This window comes from Micromys minutus (assembly GCF_963924665.1).
Source record: "Micromys minutus genome assembly, chromosome: 9".
Lineage (NCBI taxonomy): Eukaryota > Metazoa > Chordata > Mammalia > Rodentia > Muridae > Micromys > Micromys minutus.
Window position 1 is genome coordinate 49,384,981 of NC_137978.1, and position 17,127 is coordinate 49,402,107.

At 48.0% G+C, this 17,127-nt stretch overlaps 1 protein-coding gene across 1 annotated transcript; it reads right to left on the reverse strand.

Annotated features, from left to right (window-relative positions):
- Positions 1 to 1,159: 1,159 nt before the first annotated feature.
- Positions 1,160 to 15,796, reverse strand: RCAN3 (RCAN family member 3). The gene is made up of 5 exons (XM_080920967.1): positions 15,714 to 15,796; positions 8,996 to 9,232; positions 4,666 to 4,839; positions 2,824 to 2,995; positions 1,160 to 1,522 (listed from the first exon to the last, which is right to left on the reverse strand). Exons 2-5 carry the CDS (start codon positions 9,188 to 9,190, stop codon positions 1,344 to 1,346), a joined length of 720 nt encoding a protein of 239 aa, XP_080777093.1. The 5' UTR covers positions 9,191 to 9,232; positions 15,714 to 15,796; the 3' UTR covers positions 1,160 to 1,343.
- Positions 15,797 to 17,127: the final 1,331 nt, after the last annotated feature.

Genomic DNA, 17,127 nt, shown 5'->3' on the forward strand with positions numbered 1-17,127 from the left:
GGGGGGGGTTCATGTAACACAGCACTCCGAGGCAGGAGAGCCTTCCACAGGGATGCAGCCCAGCACACCAGTGATGCTGAGTGACCTATGGAGGTTCCAACAGCACATCTTCAAGTGTAAGAAGCAACTCTACCTGGATACTAACTACAAGCAAAGGTAGAAATGCTCGTTAAAAAGGGAAGCATGAACTACACACTCATGCCTGCAATGTGAACACTCAAAAGGATAAAGAAAGAACCGTCTTGTCCTCAAGGCCAGCCTGGGCTACATGAGTCTCAAGCTAGCCTGAGCTACAGTGTGAAACCTCGTCTCAAAACAACACCAACAAACAAAAACACTCAACCACCCCCAGAAGAATAATTCCTCCCTAACCCATAGGGGGAAGTATAGGTGATTTTTCTTCCCAAACAGCTGAAATACTTGGATGGAAAACTCTGAGGTGCACGGTGCTCAGTCCTGTAATTCCAGCACTTGGGAGACTGAGGAGGGAGGAACACAGAGGATCTGAGGCCCAGGAGCTACAAAGTGAAACCCTGTCTTCGAAGAAAACAAAAACAAATCAGCTCCAATTTAAAGCGGTCTGCGCAAAGTCTTATCTTCTGAAGTTAACATCCATGATTATCCACACAGCATAGGAAACCTCGGGCAGAGCAGGCCGGCATCAGGAGGGTCAGGAGACTAACTGAAGAGCTGCTACACGGGCGACAGCTCCATAACGTCATTAACCAAGCTTGCAGGGTTTGTCCAGCAGAGCCGAGGCTGGGAAGGGCTGTACTGGGAGCAGAACTCTGTACACCACACCGACTGCCAAGTAAGATGCCAGGAGCACATCTGCCCACGCCGTCTGGATCTGATAATCTCGGTCATCTGGCCTTTTATCCCTAAAGCTAGTGACAAAATACTTCAGGAAAATGATTTTGTGTCTCAGGTTTCTTCTCGTGCAAAAGAAAAAAAAAAGTCATGTCTACTGAATAATTGCATTCAGCCTTTGCCACACCCGTACAAAAAATACCCACGACAAAGTACTGAAATCGTAAGACTAATTTTTAAATCTGTAAAAATGGCAGTGCACTGGGTGACTCTGCTTCTGGCCTTTGGTACCCAAATCTACAGGTTCAAGGGAACTAATATTTCTGGGGGAGGAGACAGGTGCCACATGGTCTGGGCTAACCTTGTCACTTAAAGTGCCATTTAGAATACTGCTTCTAAATTTTCAAACAGCTGGCGGAATCTGCCACTTCACCCGTCCTGACCTGGGGACGCCCGACAGACCTAAGCATCAGCATCGCGGGGCTGTGCTCCAAGGCAGGTGCGGCTGTCGAAGGCGCATGCGCAGCAGCCGCTCACAGCGCACAGTCCAGCTGCTCACTCAGCGACGCCGTGGGCGCTTCCGGGCGCCGCGTCTGCGTGATTTTCTGTTTGGGATTCTTTGTGTCTTCTTCCTCTTCGGTTTCGCTCTCACAGACGTGCACCACCACACTGGGGGTGGACTCGGTTCCTGCGTGTAGTTCGTATTTCTCCCCTGCAAGCACAGGAAGAAGCCTTACTGCCCGGGAAGGAATTAATTTCTTCTATCTCCCAACTTCCTCTTCTAGTACGTCAATTAGTGGCTGATTTTTTTTTTTTTTTTTTTTGTTTTGTTTTTTGTTTTAAAGATTGCGTCTAATGAAATCTGGGTCACTTAGAAGCTTGCTGCTGTCGCTGAGGCAGACCTTGAACTCTTGATTCTTCTGCCTCTATCTCCCAAATGCTGGTATTAAAAAACAAACAAAGAAACCTTTGAATCTTACTATGTAGCCCAGGCTGACCTGGAACTCCCAGGGAGCTGCCAGCCTCTGCTGTTGAAGTGGAGTACCACCATACCCTTTTCATTTGTAATGTACTGCCTCTTCTGTCCTGGGCCCTGGGGGTTAAATCCAAGTCTTCATGGTGCAAGCTAAGCACAAGCTCACCCTGACCACCATGTTCACCTCCACGGCTTTAAACTGAGCATGCTCAGGAATGGGACTGCCACTATATGAATATACACAAGCTTCCTTCTTCGGGGAGGCCATGTTTGGAAATAGTTCCTGTCTTTTCCTGTAGCTAATAAACCTTTCTCATCTCTTATGTTCTATGCTTACTCTGGCTTTGTGCTCACTGAGAACCCTGAACGTTAATACAAATGCTAATTGCTGTTCTACAAATAACTAAGGTGGGTTAGTTACATTCGTAGTGGTTTTGGGTCACCATGGGAGGCCCTAGGTAGCAGTGTCTAGTGTAGGACCTCTCAAGTCTAAGCTCAGCCGTCAGGGAGCATAGTGCTTCTTGTCAAAAGCCTTTGATGTGCCCTAGAAGAGATGCCCTGACCTTAATAGCAGGGATCAGCTTCTCGAATTATTAAAGATGAGAGAGACACAGCACACAGAGAGGGAGAGTAAGAAACGGAAAGAGAGAGAGAGAGAGAGAGAGAGAACTTAGGAAGGGCAATAAAAAAGAGAATTTAGGAAGGGGATAGGTCATTGTCACTGTAACCCAAAGCAGTGGCCAATGACATAGTGCTGGGGTGCCTGGCTCACAGAGGGAAAGCAGCTGAATGGCTGAAAGCATCACACTGCTACAGCGTTTAACCCTTATAACACTCTCAGATAACCAGGGCTTGGCAACTGGCTGAGGACACAGTGCTTGAGAACGCACAGCTCCGGTGTGAACCCAGACTGGTGTGGCCGCACCGTCCACTGGACAATGCTGTTGCTGCTGGGTTCTACCCCTGACTGAATACAGTCTCCAACACACGAAACGGCCATGTCCAGGGACGCCAAAAGCGAAAACAGAATACACTACCTGGCCCCAGCTTGGAGACGGCACAGAGTAGGTCATAGTTGATGACCGGCACCGCGTCTTCATTTTGCTTCCACCCCACTGGGGGTGAGGCGGGAGGGGAGATGAGGAACTGCTTGGTGGGCTGTGGTGGCAGCAAGTACGACTTGTCCCGAGCCTCCCCGGACACTTGCACCTGCAGGGAAAGACATGCTTATGAGTTTCTCTGTGTAGCCCTGGCTGTCCTGGAGCTCACTCTGTAGACCAGACTCATAGACCTGCCTGCCTCTGCTTCCAGAGTCTTGGATCAAAGGCATGCACTACCACCACCGCACCACCATCACCACCATTATTACCACCACCACCACCTCCACCACCATCACCACCATTTCCACCACTATCACCACCATCACCATCATCACCACCATCTCCACCACCTCCACCTCCACCACCACCACCACCACCACCACCACCACCAGCACCACCACCACCACAGGACTTTCATTTCTAATTTTATGGTAATTGTTTCTTGGAGGGGTGATTAAAACTGTCTCTCAAACTGTGGCCTTCCAGCAGGTAGACTGGAAGTGGCCACAGGCCCTTGATACAGTAAGGTGAAAGAGCAACTGACAGACAGACGGACAGTGGAACAGAGCAGAGGCGATGGCTGTGGTCTGGGCTCTAAGTGACCCTCAGGCCATGGTAAATGGAGGTCAAAGTGGAAGGCCTTTAGGAGGCAGGGAGGCCTTCAGTCATGGGGACATAGCCTAAGGGCCAGTGGGTCCCCAGCCCCGTTCTCTTTCTGTTTCCCGAGAATGAGGTGAAGAGCTTTGCTCTGCCCTGCGTGCTGCTCCACTGCAGACTTGAAGGAAAAGGGCAGCCGCATGCAGACTCAAACCTCTCAGGTCTCTATTACAGTGGGTGCCAACCTGACGCAAGCTTATTCCTCAAGAGACGGGAACCTCGGCTGAGAAAATGCCTCCAGAAGATCTGACTGCAGGCAGGCCTGGAGGACATTTTCTTAGTGACTGATGTGGGAGGGTCCTGCCCAGTGTGGAAGATGGCACCCTGGGTTGTGGTCCTGGCTTCTATAAAGAAAGCAGGCTGGGCAAGCAGAGGGAGCAAACCAGTAAGCAGCACCCTTCCCGGCCTCTGCATCAGCTCCTGCCTCCAGGTTCCTGCCCAGGTTGAGTCCTTGCCTTGGTTTCCCTCAATGAATGGAGATTCAGGATACATAAACTACATAAACGTTTTGTCTCCTGGGTGCTTTTGTTCATGGAGTTTCAACACAGTTACGATAACCGTAACTAGTTCACTGGGAATGGCTAACACACTACTAAGCTCCTGTCTCAGAAGAGAGAAAATGGCGTGTGTGGTTGTCAGAGGACACAGATCAGTTCTCTCTTTCCACCACGGATGAGTTCCAGAGATCAAACTCGGGCCATCAGACTTGGTGGCAAGCACCTTTACCCCTGGGCCATCTTGACGATCTTTGAACGTTTTGTTCTGTTTTTTTGTTTGTTTTTTGTTTTTTTTTTTTTTTCCCTCAGATGTCACATCCTCAAGGCCATGTAAATGCACAGAATGTTTAATCTGACAACCTCAAAGTGTCAGGGTTTCCCCCACCCCCACCCCAGAGGCCTAGTTGAGCAAAACTGCAGAAAAATGAATCCCTTAGCTATTAGTCTCAGAAAAACAAAGACAGAAGGTTTAATATGCTCCTGAGCCAAATGAAACTCTGTGTAAAGTGAGGAAAAGTTCTGTGCCCGGCCCATGTGACTGCTGATTTCACAAGCCCCAGCCCCGTGCTGGAGGGGGAACTGTAATGGGCTGTGAGTGCGCTGCGGCCACAGAACTCGCCGTTACCTGTGCGAAGTAAAGCTTCAGCTTCCGGCCGTGGAACTCGCTCTCGTGGAGTTCTATCCGGGCTCTCGCCGCGGCCTCGGGCTTGCTGAAGTTGATCCTCACTCTTCGAAAGCTCTTGAACAACTGGAACGTGACCTGGTCATCATAGAGGGTGAAGAGGGCTTCAAACCTCTCCTGCACGGGGAGCAGCGGGGCCGAGGGAAGTGGAAGGGAAGACAGAATATTAGCGGGTGGCCTGGCCGTGCGCTCCTCCGTCACAGGTGCTCAGAATCGATAGCCCGTGACTCACGTGATCACATCTGTAATCTGTCAGTACTGCAGGGATGTATAAGACTGCACACACACGGTTGCACACGGAACAGGGTCATGCTGTGGTCTAGGCACTGACGCACCCAGCTGTGCTTCCTCTCACAGGAGTGTCTCCGGCACTCAGATCCTTCCCAGCTTTCCTCGCTGTTCTAGGCATTTGTTTGCATGCTTATAGCCGACACACCCGGCTAGGCCTCCTAGGACTTCTTCCTTGTAGAACCTGATCAATACCCACTTAGCATGTGCACAAAATATAAAGCAGAGAGATCACTTCTTGCCTTTTGCTTTTTGAAGACTAGATCTCACATAATCAAGGTGATCCTGGGTTCTAGTTAAAAAAAAAAAAGCAGGCTGAGCAAGCCAGCCAGCAGCACCTTTCCACAGCCTCTGCATCAGCTCCTGCCTCCAGGTTCCTGCCCTGCTTGAGTTTCTGTCCTGGCTTTTTCAAGGATAAACAGTGATGCAGAAGTGTGAGCCAAACAAACCTTTCCTCCCCAAGTTGCTTTGGTCACTGTGTTTTATGACAGCAATAGTGACCCTAAGACACTGGAACACACGTGCGTGCAGACACACAAGCATACACACACGATCTGAAATATAGATAACCCTCACATGATTTTTAAAATGAAGACCAGGGCTGAAGAGATGGCTTAGTGGTTTAGAGCATTTGGTGCTCTTAAGAGGACTCAGCTTCATTTTCCATAGCAGGTGGCTCAGAACCATCTGCAACCCCAGTCCCAAGGAATCCATCACACTCACTTGGTTTTTCTGGGGATCCACTCACATATACGAATAAATAAAACACAAATAAACAAAAAACAACCACCAGCCCTCCCCCCTCCCCCAACTCAATCTTTTTCCATGTGAAAAACCCTGAAATAGATTCACTGGTATAAAGTTCCTCCCTATGATTCTCTCTTAAACTTAAAATGTGTATTTGCTGTTACTTGTGTGCACGGGTGGGTATGTGGGTGGCTGGGTGTGGAAGTCATGGTACTCATGTGGAGGTTGCATCCACACCTTCACTTCTGTGGCTTTCTAGGGAGGCTTGTCAGGCTGACATCACTGAGCAGCAAGCACCTTTTGCCAGTGACCCATCTCACTGTCCCCAAAGAAATCTGTGACTATAATTTTAGGATAAAAGAGCCCTAAGATCTTCTCAGATCCAAAATGCTTAGTAAGTGCTGGATATAAGTGGGGTCGTATTGGCAAAGGGCTGCAGCGCTTCCCCAATATGTCAAACCACTGCTAGATGACCTACAATCCTGATTACAAGGCAGACGGGTTTTCTACACCATCACTTAGGAATGGGGAAGATCTGTTTGGTATAGAAACAGCCCCCTTTCCCTCTCTCCCTCCCCCTCCCCCTCCACTTCTCTCTGTCTCTGTCCCTCGTCTCTCTCTCTCTCTCTCCTCTCTATCTTCTTTGAGACAGGATCTCTCTGCATAGCCTGGAACTCACTGTCATGGATCAGTGGAACTTCCTCTGTAGACCAGGAACTCACAGACCCACCTGCCTGTTTTCCATGTGTTGGGACCTCTGTGTCTCTGTCCCCCGTCTCTCTATCTTCTTTGAGACAGGATCTCTCTGCATAGCCTGGAACTCACTGTCATGGATCAGTGGAACTTCCTCTGTAGACCAGGAACTCACAGACCCACCTGCCTGTTTTCCATGTGTTGGGACTAAACCAACATGCTCAGTGGTAGATATAATTTTTGTTTTGCTTTGTTTTTTTTGAGACAGGCTTTCTCTTTGTAGCCCTGGCTGTCCTAGAACTTGCTCTGTAGACCAGGCTGGCTTTGAACTCAGAGATCTGTCTGCCTCTGCCTCCCAAATTCTGGGATTAAAGCATGTGCCACCACCATGTAGCCTAGATAAAATTTTTAGCAGAATATTTTCCATCCGAGATTGTTTGAACTTGGGGATGCTACACTCACTGATACAAAGGGTTGGGTTAAATACATGTGCTTTTTTTTTTTTTTCTAAATCTATTTATTTAATGTATATGAGTACACTGTAGCTGTCTTCAGACACACCAGAAGAGGGCATCAGATCCCATTACAGATGGTTGTGAGCCACCATGTGGTTGCTGGGAATTGAACTCAGTACTTCTGGAAGAGCAGTCAGTGCTCTTAACCGCTGAGCCATCTCTCCAGCCCCTTATATGTGCTTTCTTACAAAAACTTATCTCTAACATGAAATTCAGAGCTCTTAAAAAATGAGAAAAGTAAATTGGATGCTTCAGACTCCTAAACCACGGCTGGACTGGGCAAAGAAACAGCACTTGTAAATAAAGCCGCCTGCAAACAAACTCTCTGTGACTGACCATGCCCTCGCCACCCACCCCCCACAGGCTCTCATCTCCAGACAGGAGCCCTGAGCCTCCCTGCCACACTCCTAAGCCCAGGACAGTTCCAAATGATGCTCTTTGCTCAGAAGCCTTAGGACTACACCCCCTTAAGAGCCAGCTTCCACTTGACATCACAGTGCTTGCAGGAAGGCCCAACATCCGCATCTTAGCCCCGTGGTCTTGAGTTGAGCACTGACTGCCCGAATGTCCACCATATGGACCGCCTGTTACTTTCCCCCGCCCGACACTGCCCTAATTAGTCTTAGTGTATCTGGTTTCCTCTGGCTGAAGATTCTTTTGCTTTGCTAAAATTCTAATTCTCACAGCTCTTCCTCAAGGCTGTGAGAATTCTCCTGTGAGAGACTTCCTGAACCTGGCTGTGAACCTGTCTCCTTGACACCTCGATGGACTACAGGACTGTCCACCCTGTGACTCAGAAGCCGCAGAATTAGAACTCTTATCTGCCAACAACCCAATCGGCATGGAGTCTTCCTGTGCAGGCGTTTGAACACGTATCCAGCTCTGCCCCTGAAGACACTGGAAGGAAGTCCAGCACTGACTGAAAGGGAAATTCTTTGCATACAGACTAGAACATTTAAGGGCAGAATCAGAGTGGTGGCTTCTAACTGCAATCCCAGTGTTCAGGAGGCTAAGGAGGACTGCCCAGATGTCAGTCCGGGCCACACAGTGGGACTATGTCTCAAAGAAAATAGAAAGGTATGCAGGGTTTTATGACAACACACACACACACACACACTCTCTCTCTCTCTCTCTCTCTCTCTCTCTCTCTCTCTCTAAGTAATTTAAAAGGTAATCCATTTTTTCCTTTTAAACCACAAAGAGCAATACCATGGCCTAATAGTCCACTATGGAAAAGGCTGAACTGCCTTTTTTTGTGTGCAGGAGGAAGACAAGGAGAAAGAGTTCAGGTTAAAAAGAACACTTGGAAGTTGGAGAGATGGCTCAGTGGTTAAGAGCACTGACTGTTCTTCCAGAGGTTCAATTCCCAGGTGGCTCACAACCATCTGTAATGGGATGTGATCCCTTTCCTGGTGTGTCTGAAGACAGTGACAGTGTACTCACATACATAAAATAAATATTTAAATATTTAATACAAAAAGCACTTGGAGGCTGGGCGTGTCATATACCCTATGACATATCCTAGCCACACAGCCAATCCCAGGCCAGACTGGGCCACACAGCCAATTCCACATCCAGTTCCTCCTGGGCTACAAAGGCCTTGTGTCTAACAACAGCAGCATGTTGGGTGAAGGCAGAATTAGTGGCGGTAGGAAAGGCACCCAATAGGATGACTGGGTGTATATAGCAGAAACGTGTCATGTACACAAATAAAATCTGCTAACGAAACAGAAGTATGTATATTTAATCTCTTCAGGTAAAACATTTAAAAACTTTCCTTCAATTACAGTCTCCAAAACTTAATAAATGAATAAAAAGTGCACTCTTTGAGCCTTGATTCAGGGTTCACTAAAAGCCAACGTCCCTCAAAGACAGTGGGAGGACTGGCTCTGAGCTATGCCTGTCAGTGGCACACTGAGACTCTCCCAAGACAGCGATGGGGGCCAGCGTGGCACACTCATGTCACGGGCTCAGGACCAAAGCTATCTTTGCTTCCCTGCTGTGAGTGTAGTGACACGGTGCACGCCTACCTTCTGCTCTTGGACCTCAAACACCGCTTCATGGACGCTGCAAGCAAAAAGGGAGGTGGGCAGGTCGCTTAGGTCCATCATCTCTTCCAAATCATCTTCATTTTCACCGAAGACCATCTCCTCTTCCTCTTCCTGGTCGCTGCTACAGAGGTCTGACTGGCTGTCATTCCAAGACTTCAGGCTGTCTTGTAGCATCTTTTCTGTCAGTAAAGTTCTAGGATGCCTGCCAGATACTTCCTAAAAAAAAAAAAGAACAAAATGTAATGTAGCACTCAATCTATCTCTCAAGACAGCAATTCATCAAGCGAAACGATGCAATCCAGGAAAGATCAATCAGTATTTAAGTTAGCCCCAGCTCTCATGAGTGAGGTTCCTGTCTACAGATCTGATCTGCTTAGCAGATTTTATGGGACGACGAAATACGAAGAAGCGGAAGAAGCAAGTGCTTTCTCCTGAAAGGATGGCAAGGGTGATGTGAGCAACTGCGTCAACACGTCACTGAGTTTACAAGCAGAGAGAGGGAAGGTGGGAGCCAGCGTGGCCTTCACATATTTGTTTTGGGTTTTGGGTGGAAAACACTGGAAGTGGCCCAGCAGATTCACACCCACACGATCTGCTCACCATCTGCACCCTGAGATGCCGTCTGTGAGGCTCTGCCTTCCTTATCCAGCCTGTTTTTTCTGAGCAGGCTCTTAAGTAATTAAGTCGCTTAGGTCTCTGAGTTGCCTTTAAAAGGCATTCATGAACACTCGATGCAAACACACACACACACACACACACACACGGCACAGAACCTAAGCTGGGAGACAGTCCAGCGGATATACTTCTGGACTTTTAAGATATTGTGCACTCAGTCAGAGGCCTAGATCTGATACTGCCCCTCTGTAAAACCCTGGGACAGAATCTGCTTTTTAGAGAACCATGCCACACTCATCACACAGCAGCCCCTTAGTGGCTCCCTCCTCGACCTATGACATCTATCCATAGATGACCATATTTGGGGATCAGGACATTTCCCCTAGATCTGCACTTAGCTTTGTGCTAAACATATGTTAACCTGGGTCGCCCAAAGTCTTGACAATTTTTAGCTGATTACTTTAATTATATTGCTGTGCCTGAGCCTTCGGGTCTGAGGGGAGCTCCCAGGAACGTGTCTCACTGTGGCTTTTATGAGGGAGAGGTTGGACCCTCACAGAACTATGTTCCCTTCTCTGCTCTAAGTTTACATGATTGTTTAAAAATTGTTCCTAACTACCAGACTTCCCACGCCTTCAAATTCCCAGGTCCCGCCATAGTTTCTGACTCACAGCTCCTTCAAAAGGGCGGCCAAACAAAGACAGAGCTTCGTGTCACTGGTTCATCAGTGCTGACAGAAGAAAAGTCAGGTCTGTAAGGAATGAGAGATGGGATCCCAAAGAGGTTGTGAAGGATGTCATCAGGCAAAGAATGGGGCGCAGTAGCCCGAGTGTGCATGCCCCAAGTGAGGAACAGAAATATCAGAAAGCTGTGTGGCTTAGGAAATGACGCAACCAATCTAGTTTATCCTTGAGCACAAGGAGTGGACTCTTTGCAGCCTGTCTACTAGAGGCATTAGCTGTTTTTGTTCTTTGTAATTCCCTGCTTATTTATTTATTTCCCTTCTTAAAGGATGTGAGAAAGCTGGGCCTGATGGTTTATGCCTTTAATCCCAGTGCTTGGAAGGCAGAGGCTGCTGGATCTCCAGGAGTTCCTGACCAGCTCCAGGCAGGCAGGGCTCCTTGGGGGCCCGGGAGGAAAGCCAGCTCATTTTCAGCCTACACATGTGCAGCACAAAGGATCAAACCCATGGTGTTGCTCATGCTAGACTCTACTACTGGGTTACAGCCTTGGCCCTAGTCTACTTTTGATAATTATCTCTTCTTTCAAGGCCCTTCCTCCAATGTGACAGAATACAGTAAAAACAAGAGCACAGGGAATGGTCCTGTGATTGATTTAGAATGTTAGATATTTCCTGTTTTTTGATCTGCAATGTGGGTTAACTTTCTCCTGATACAACTTCAAAAAGATAGGATAAAAATGGGCTTAGGCATGGTGGCTCATGGCTGTGATCTCAGCACTCAAGAGCCTGAGACAGGAGGACTGCCACGAGTTAGTTCCAGGCCTGCCTGGGTTACAGAGAGAGAGTAAGAGACTGCCTCCGACAAAACGACACATCTTTACCTCTAGTTACCTGCCTGTCTTATTAAATTATTTAAAAACTACTACAAAGTATACTATAATACAAACACTCCCAAGTCCACATGAAGCAAGATCCCTCTTACACAGTAAAACCCATCACTTTAACAAGGGAATAATAGTATTGTCTACTTTAGTATCATTCAAATTTTGTCAATTATCCTAATAACGGTCACAATAATTCTTCTTCCAAAATTACTCATTTACTGTGGTACTAAGATGGACCCAGGGCCTCCCACATACTGGGCAAGTGTGCTGTGACTGTGTTGTTTCCCAGAACTCTTTTCACCCACATTCTGAGACAGAGACAGGGTCTTGTGAAGTTGTTCAGCCCGGTTCTGAATAGCCCTGTTAACCTAGGTAGGTCTCGATCCTTTTAAAAAAGTTACCTATTTTTATGTATATGAGTACACTGTAGATGTCTTCAAAGACTCAACCGAAGATCCCATTACAGATGGTTGTGAGCCACCATGTGGTTGCTGGAAACTGAACTCAGAACCTCTGGGAGAGCAGTCAGTGTTCCCAACTGCTGAGCCAGATGGTTCAGAATTGTAGTCCTGAGACCTCGCACTTTTGGTCCTCGCCTTAGTTTCCCCATGAGCTGGGATTGCAGGCCTATCCCACCAAGCCCAGGTGAAACTAGACAATAGTTAAATAATCTTGTTCCAAGACTTACACGTTTATATTCTTAAAAAGGACAGGCTCTGCAGATACACAGAACTGTGAACACATTTGATCAATCCTCAAGTATCCCCAGAAGGGGTTGGGATCCATCTTTAGAGTCAGAGGACAGCTTTTAGGAGTTGCTTCTCCTTTCATGTGGAACAGGCTGTGTTATGCTGGGCAGGAAGTACCTCTAGCCTTTGAACCATCTCACCAAACCTGCCTTGGTTCTATAGTTGGTTCCTTGAGTGCAAAATGCAGGTAACAATAATCTTTCACCCAATGAAGATGTTAGAAATAAATGCCCACATTCAAAGTAACGCTCCACCCATGGCCATGCTCAGCCGCCATTTTAACACAAGAATGATGTGAGTTTCCTTGTTGATCAAAGGGTCCAAATAGTATCAGAACCACTGCTAGAACTGATACTTAGACTATAACACTGAGTGAGAAAGGAAAAAAAAACTGAGTAAATCACATTATAAACGGAGAAAAACCCTTAGCATTTTGTATGACCTCAAGAAAAGCAGGGAAGGTCTATCAGGAAACTGAGCTCCCAGAGAGCCACTGAGCTAGCTGTTTGCTTCTAGTGTGAAAACAGATTTAAAACACGCCTGGAAAGGACCACCAGGCCTTTGTAAGAGCCTTACAGAATTTCATGTCACAAAGGAAAATTATCAGCCACTCCTAGCTAGAGGAGAATACACGAGTTTTTGTTGTTCTGTTTTTAAGTTCACACTGTCAATCACTTTGGAATTTCCTGACGTTCTAAATGCGGTTCAAATTGGAAGAAATATGGCTAGAGATAAGCTAACCTTGGTTTCACAAGGGCAGTGAGCAAACACTACAGGAGGGAAGCCATGGCTCAGAGCTCTGGCCCTTGCCTGGCACCAGGAGGCCCTGAGTTTGGTCTCCAGCAAAGGTTGTATTTGTGACTCCTGCAATTGTTGCAACCCCCACCTGTGTTGATGGGGCTTATCATCATCTCCAGTGCTGCCTGGGCCCTGGCTGGCTTCCAGCAAATAGTTTCCTCACGCAAACGTGATATGAGTGGGCAACCCCCAAGGACCATGGCCATCTGCTCTGGAGAACCAGCCTGGGTACAAAGCTAATCCATCAGGACCGAATGCCAAGCAATTTCAGCTGTTAAGGAAAAGGTGAATTCTTTCTCCTCTAAAATTTGTCAAAAAATATTGTTTCCTAACTCGGGGAACATTCTAATCACTTAGCCAGATTTGTTTGAACTTGAACTCCTGGCAACACTAGGGTTCTGGTCTACCATGGTTCCCCTTTCATTTCTGATCAAGCATTCGCAGGTAGAACTCTACTACTTTTTCCTTTTTTTATTATTTTTTATTCTGTTGGTAGTAGTGACAAGAATCAACATAATAAAGTTGGTGGAACATTAATGTAAAATTAGTTACAAAGATTAGATTTTGGGGGAATAAAGAAATGGCTAGGCAGTGAACTTAATGCAGAGGATCAGAGTTCAGTCCTAGGTGCTGCCTCAGGTGGCTCCCAACCATCTGTAACCACAGTTCTGTGGGATCCCATGTCCTCTTCTCGACCCTACAAATACACACAGTCACAGGCTCAATTGGAAAAAAAATGAATTTTTAAAAGTTATCTCTCTGGAGCTAGAGAGATGCTTTTGCTCTTGCAGAAGACCTGGGTTCAGTTCCCAGCACCCCCATAGGGGCTCACAACCATCAATACCCCAGGTTAGCCAATGCTTTCTTCAGTCTTCTCAGGGGACCAGGCACGCCTATGGCACATATATAACAAGCAGACAAAAATGCTCCTTTAAAACACAAACCTTGAAAAACTTAAAGGTTTCATCGTATTTTTGAGTGTCTTCAGGACCTAAAGTCACATTGTTTTTATTGATAATCTATAATTGTTCCTATCATTGGTGACGTTCCTGCTCCATGTGCTAACAGGAGAAACACAAAATGGAGCAAGGCCTGACAGGGCTGTGGAGAGCAGCATTTGGTTTGTTACATGTAACTCAGACCCCTGAGCAGAACCAGTTCTCCCTGGGGCAATGCAACCCCAACTCCAAGGCTGGAGGATTTTTTTGTTGTTTTTCTTTTTCCATCCTGAGGATTGAACCTGGGATCTCGAGCAAGCTGGTCAGCACTTTACCTGAGTTACATCACTCCAGGCAATGCTGAACTTTGTGTAGGTTTTTGGAGCTAGGTCAAGCACTACTAAATGTGGAAGACTACCACCGCCTCTCCGGGGACAGGACGGAGTTCTAAGTCATTCTACCTTCGTGCCTTTCCCCCTTTAGAACCCACATCTCCTGTAACATCATCATTCAGCAGTGCTTCTCACGGGTTGGTGAACACTCCAAGGTTTTAAAGCCCTAAAATATATCATGACTGAATAGTTAAAAAAAACAAAACAAAAAGATACTGTGTTCCCCCAAAGCACTAAAACCTCTTCTCTTGGAAACTGGTTGCCAACTAAGTAAACTGCAAAGCTGGAGCAAAGAGTAACAGGACACTGATTTCATAACCCTCCCACATCCAATGTGTAACTGATGTAAAAGTCCCATCAAAATGAACAACTAGGCATGCCGCATAAACACCCAGACTGAGACTTAGTATATTCTTAAATTCTTGCTTTTTACTTCCTTACTGGGTATGTGTGTGCTCACGTGTGTGTGTGCGCATCAGGTGTGTGCATGAGCCCTCAGCAGTCAGAGGAGGGTGGGATCACCTGGAACTGGTTACGTACAGGTGCTAGGAATCCCATCCCAGTTCTGAGCAAGAGCACTAGGTGCTCTTAACAGCTGACATCTGTCCAGTCAAACTATTTTGTTAAAATGTATTTATTGAATGTTTGTGTGTTTGACAGTGGCAACATTTGGGGATAGGTCAGAGGACAACTTGCAGGAGTTGGTTTTCTCCTACCTAGTGGGTCCCTGGGATCCGGGAACTCCAACTGTCAGTACCTGCTGAGCCATCACTAGACCAAATATTAGTGTTAAGATAAAAAGGTTTTTTGGTTTTGTTGGGCAGGGCCTTATTATGTAGTCCAGACTGGCCTCCCATTTTGCTACTATAAACGTGTGCCACACCCAGTTCTTAAAGTAACATTTAAAAGCAATCGTTAATCACAGCTACAGATGGTCAGCTACTTCTCTGGCCCAATAGTAGATGAGAGACTTCTACAAAAAGTTCAAGTAAATGTATTGTACTAGATAGCGATTTTTTTTGGGGGGGGGTTTGGTTTAAAATCCTACAATAAAACATCACTCTACATAATCCTAGTTTGAATCTGAAACATGGACGTGAGCCGCTAGAATCTTAATCCCCAAAGGAGATGATGATTTTTCGCACGGAAGCTGGAACCTGGAAACAGACAGCTATTGAAGGCGCGATGGTTCAGGAGGAGGTGAACCACAAGTTTCCAGAAGCCAGGAAAGCAGAGAAGCGCGTCGATTGCTGCATCCTGGGGGAGGGGAAAAGAGAGGGGAGTGGGGCTTCCACCTGCTGCCCTCTCCGTTTTACTAACCGCACCTTTCCTGCCCTCCGGGGCTGATTGGGCCTGACTTAGTTCAAAAAGTCGAACTACTGGTGGAGGTGAAAGGACCTGGGGGCGAGGGGTGTTTTGCAGGACGTCACCCTGAAGCTGCTGGGAGAAGATCCTGGGGACCAAGTGGCTGGTCTTTAGTAGCATCTAAGGGACTCCTGGAGGATCTGGGTAGCTGCTGCTACTGCTGCTGTAGCTGAGGCTTTAACTTTTAGGGGTTCTGGGATCCATGACCTAGAGCTGCTGCAAACCTGTTCTGAGCGGCCGCGAACCGGCCCCGCCCTGAGAAGGGGAGACTCACCTGTGCGCTCGAGGGGAGAGGCCCGGTGGGCAAGGAGCTCTGCCTGGGGCGGACAGACCCTCACCGCCCGGAGCCACCACGCCCTTGACGCCGCCGGGGCAGCAGCCTCAGCGGGCGACACCGGCTGTGACCTAGGGCCGAGCGAGGTTGCCGGCGTCGCGCGCGCTCCCGGACCCGCGCGCCTCGCGCCCTCCCTGGGTTCCTCGCGCCCAGCGAGCGCGCTGCGCCGGCGCACAGGCAGGAGGGCGGGGCTGACAGCTGGGTGGGCGGGAGTCGCCGGGTGGTGGGCGGGGCTCCAGGGGCCGGGTGGGTTCTGCGCGCGCGCGTTCGCGGGTTCCTCCTGGCTCTCCGGCACAGGCTGTGAGGGGCTCGGGTTGGAGCCCTAAGCCAGAGACTTTATGTGACCTCCAAAACGGGACCTTTGATGACCCCCTTCGTATCTTTCGCGATCCTTTGCTCTCTTCTCTTGCTGACCTCACGGGACAGTGACAGGAACAGCTAGCGGGGACACTAGGAACCTTCTCTGGGCGGGTTCCTGTGAGCTTCACCCGGGGTAGCCTCCTGGGAACCCGCAGCCGGATGTGCCCGACCGCGCCCCGCAGCCCCCGTCGCCCAGTAGAGGCGATGGTGACGTGGCCAAGCTGTGGGTGTCATCAGGTGTGTGACTGCAGGCGTCCCACTCCCCGCTCCATTGCACCCAGCACAGATGTACAATATTAATGATATTTGCGTTTGCCTTTCCACACAGTCTTACTTGTATCCCTTGGAGATAATGGAACATTAATTATGCCTAGGTCCAGGTTTATGCAAGTAGTAGCACCGAGGCAGGCTGGCATTTTAATTTTAATTACTGTTGCTGAGACCAGCCTGTCAGGGAGCTGTGCCTTCCTCCAGCTCACAAACTGGGTGAACCGTACAGAACTGGAGAACTTCTCAGCTCCGGCTAGAAGAAATCTGCTCTGCTAGCCGGGCGCGCTGAGGGTGCTTGCTCCCAACCCCGGACCCAGGTGACAGAAGGAGAGAACGAACTCCTACGAATGTACTCTGACTTCCACACTGTTGCTCTTCCAAAGCATAAACAAACAAGTAATAAATAGAAGATCATCTTTTATCATTTACTCAAGACCCTTCCTAGGACAAATGAAACAAGGGGGTCAAAAGTAAGGACACAGTTTTGTCACCCATTGAGAGTCATGGGCACAAAATGCAGGGCATCGTAGCATCCTCATTAGAGTGACTCCTATAATGTCCCCAGCAGAATCACAGAGTTGCATCCTTTTTGCTTTAGGTAGTTTCTGCAGCTTTCCAACCTGAGGCTCCTGATCAAACTTGACTAAACAGGTTAAGTTCTTCCCTCCATTTTTTTAAATCAAAGAATTATGGAGAGTGACTTCTATACTCACACTAGGAAGCA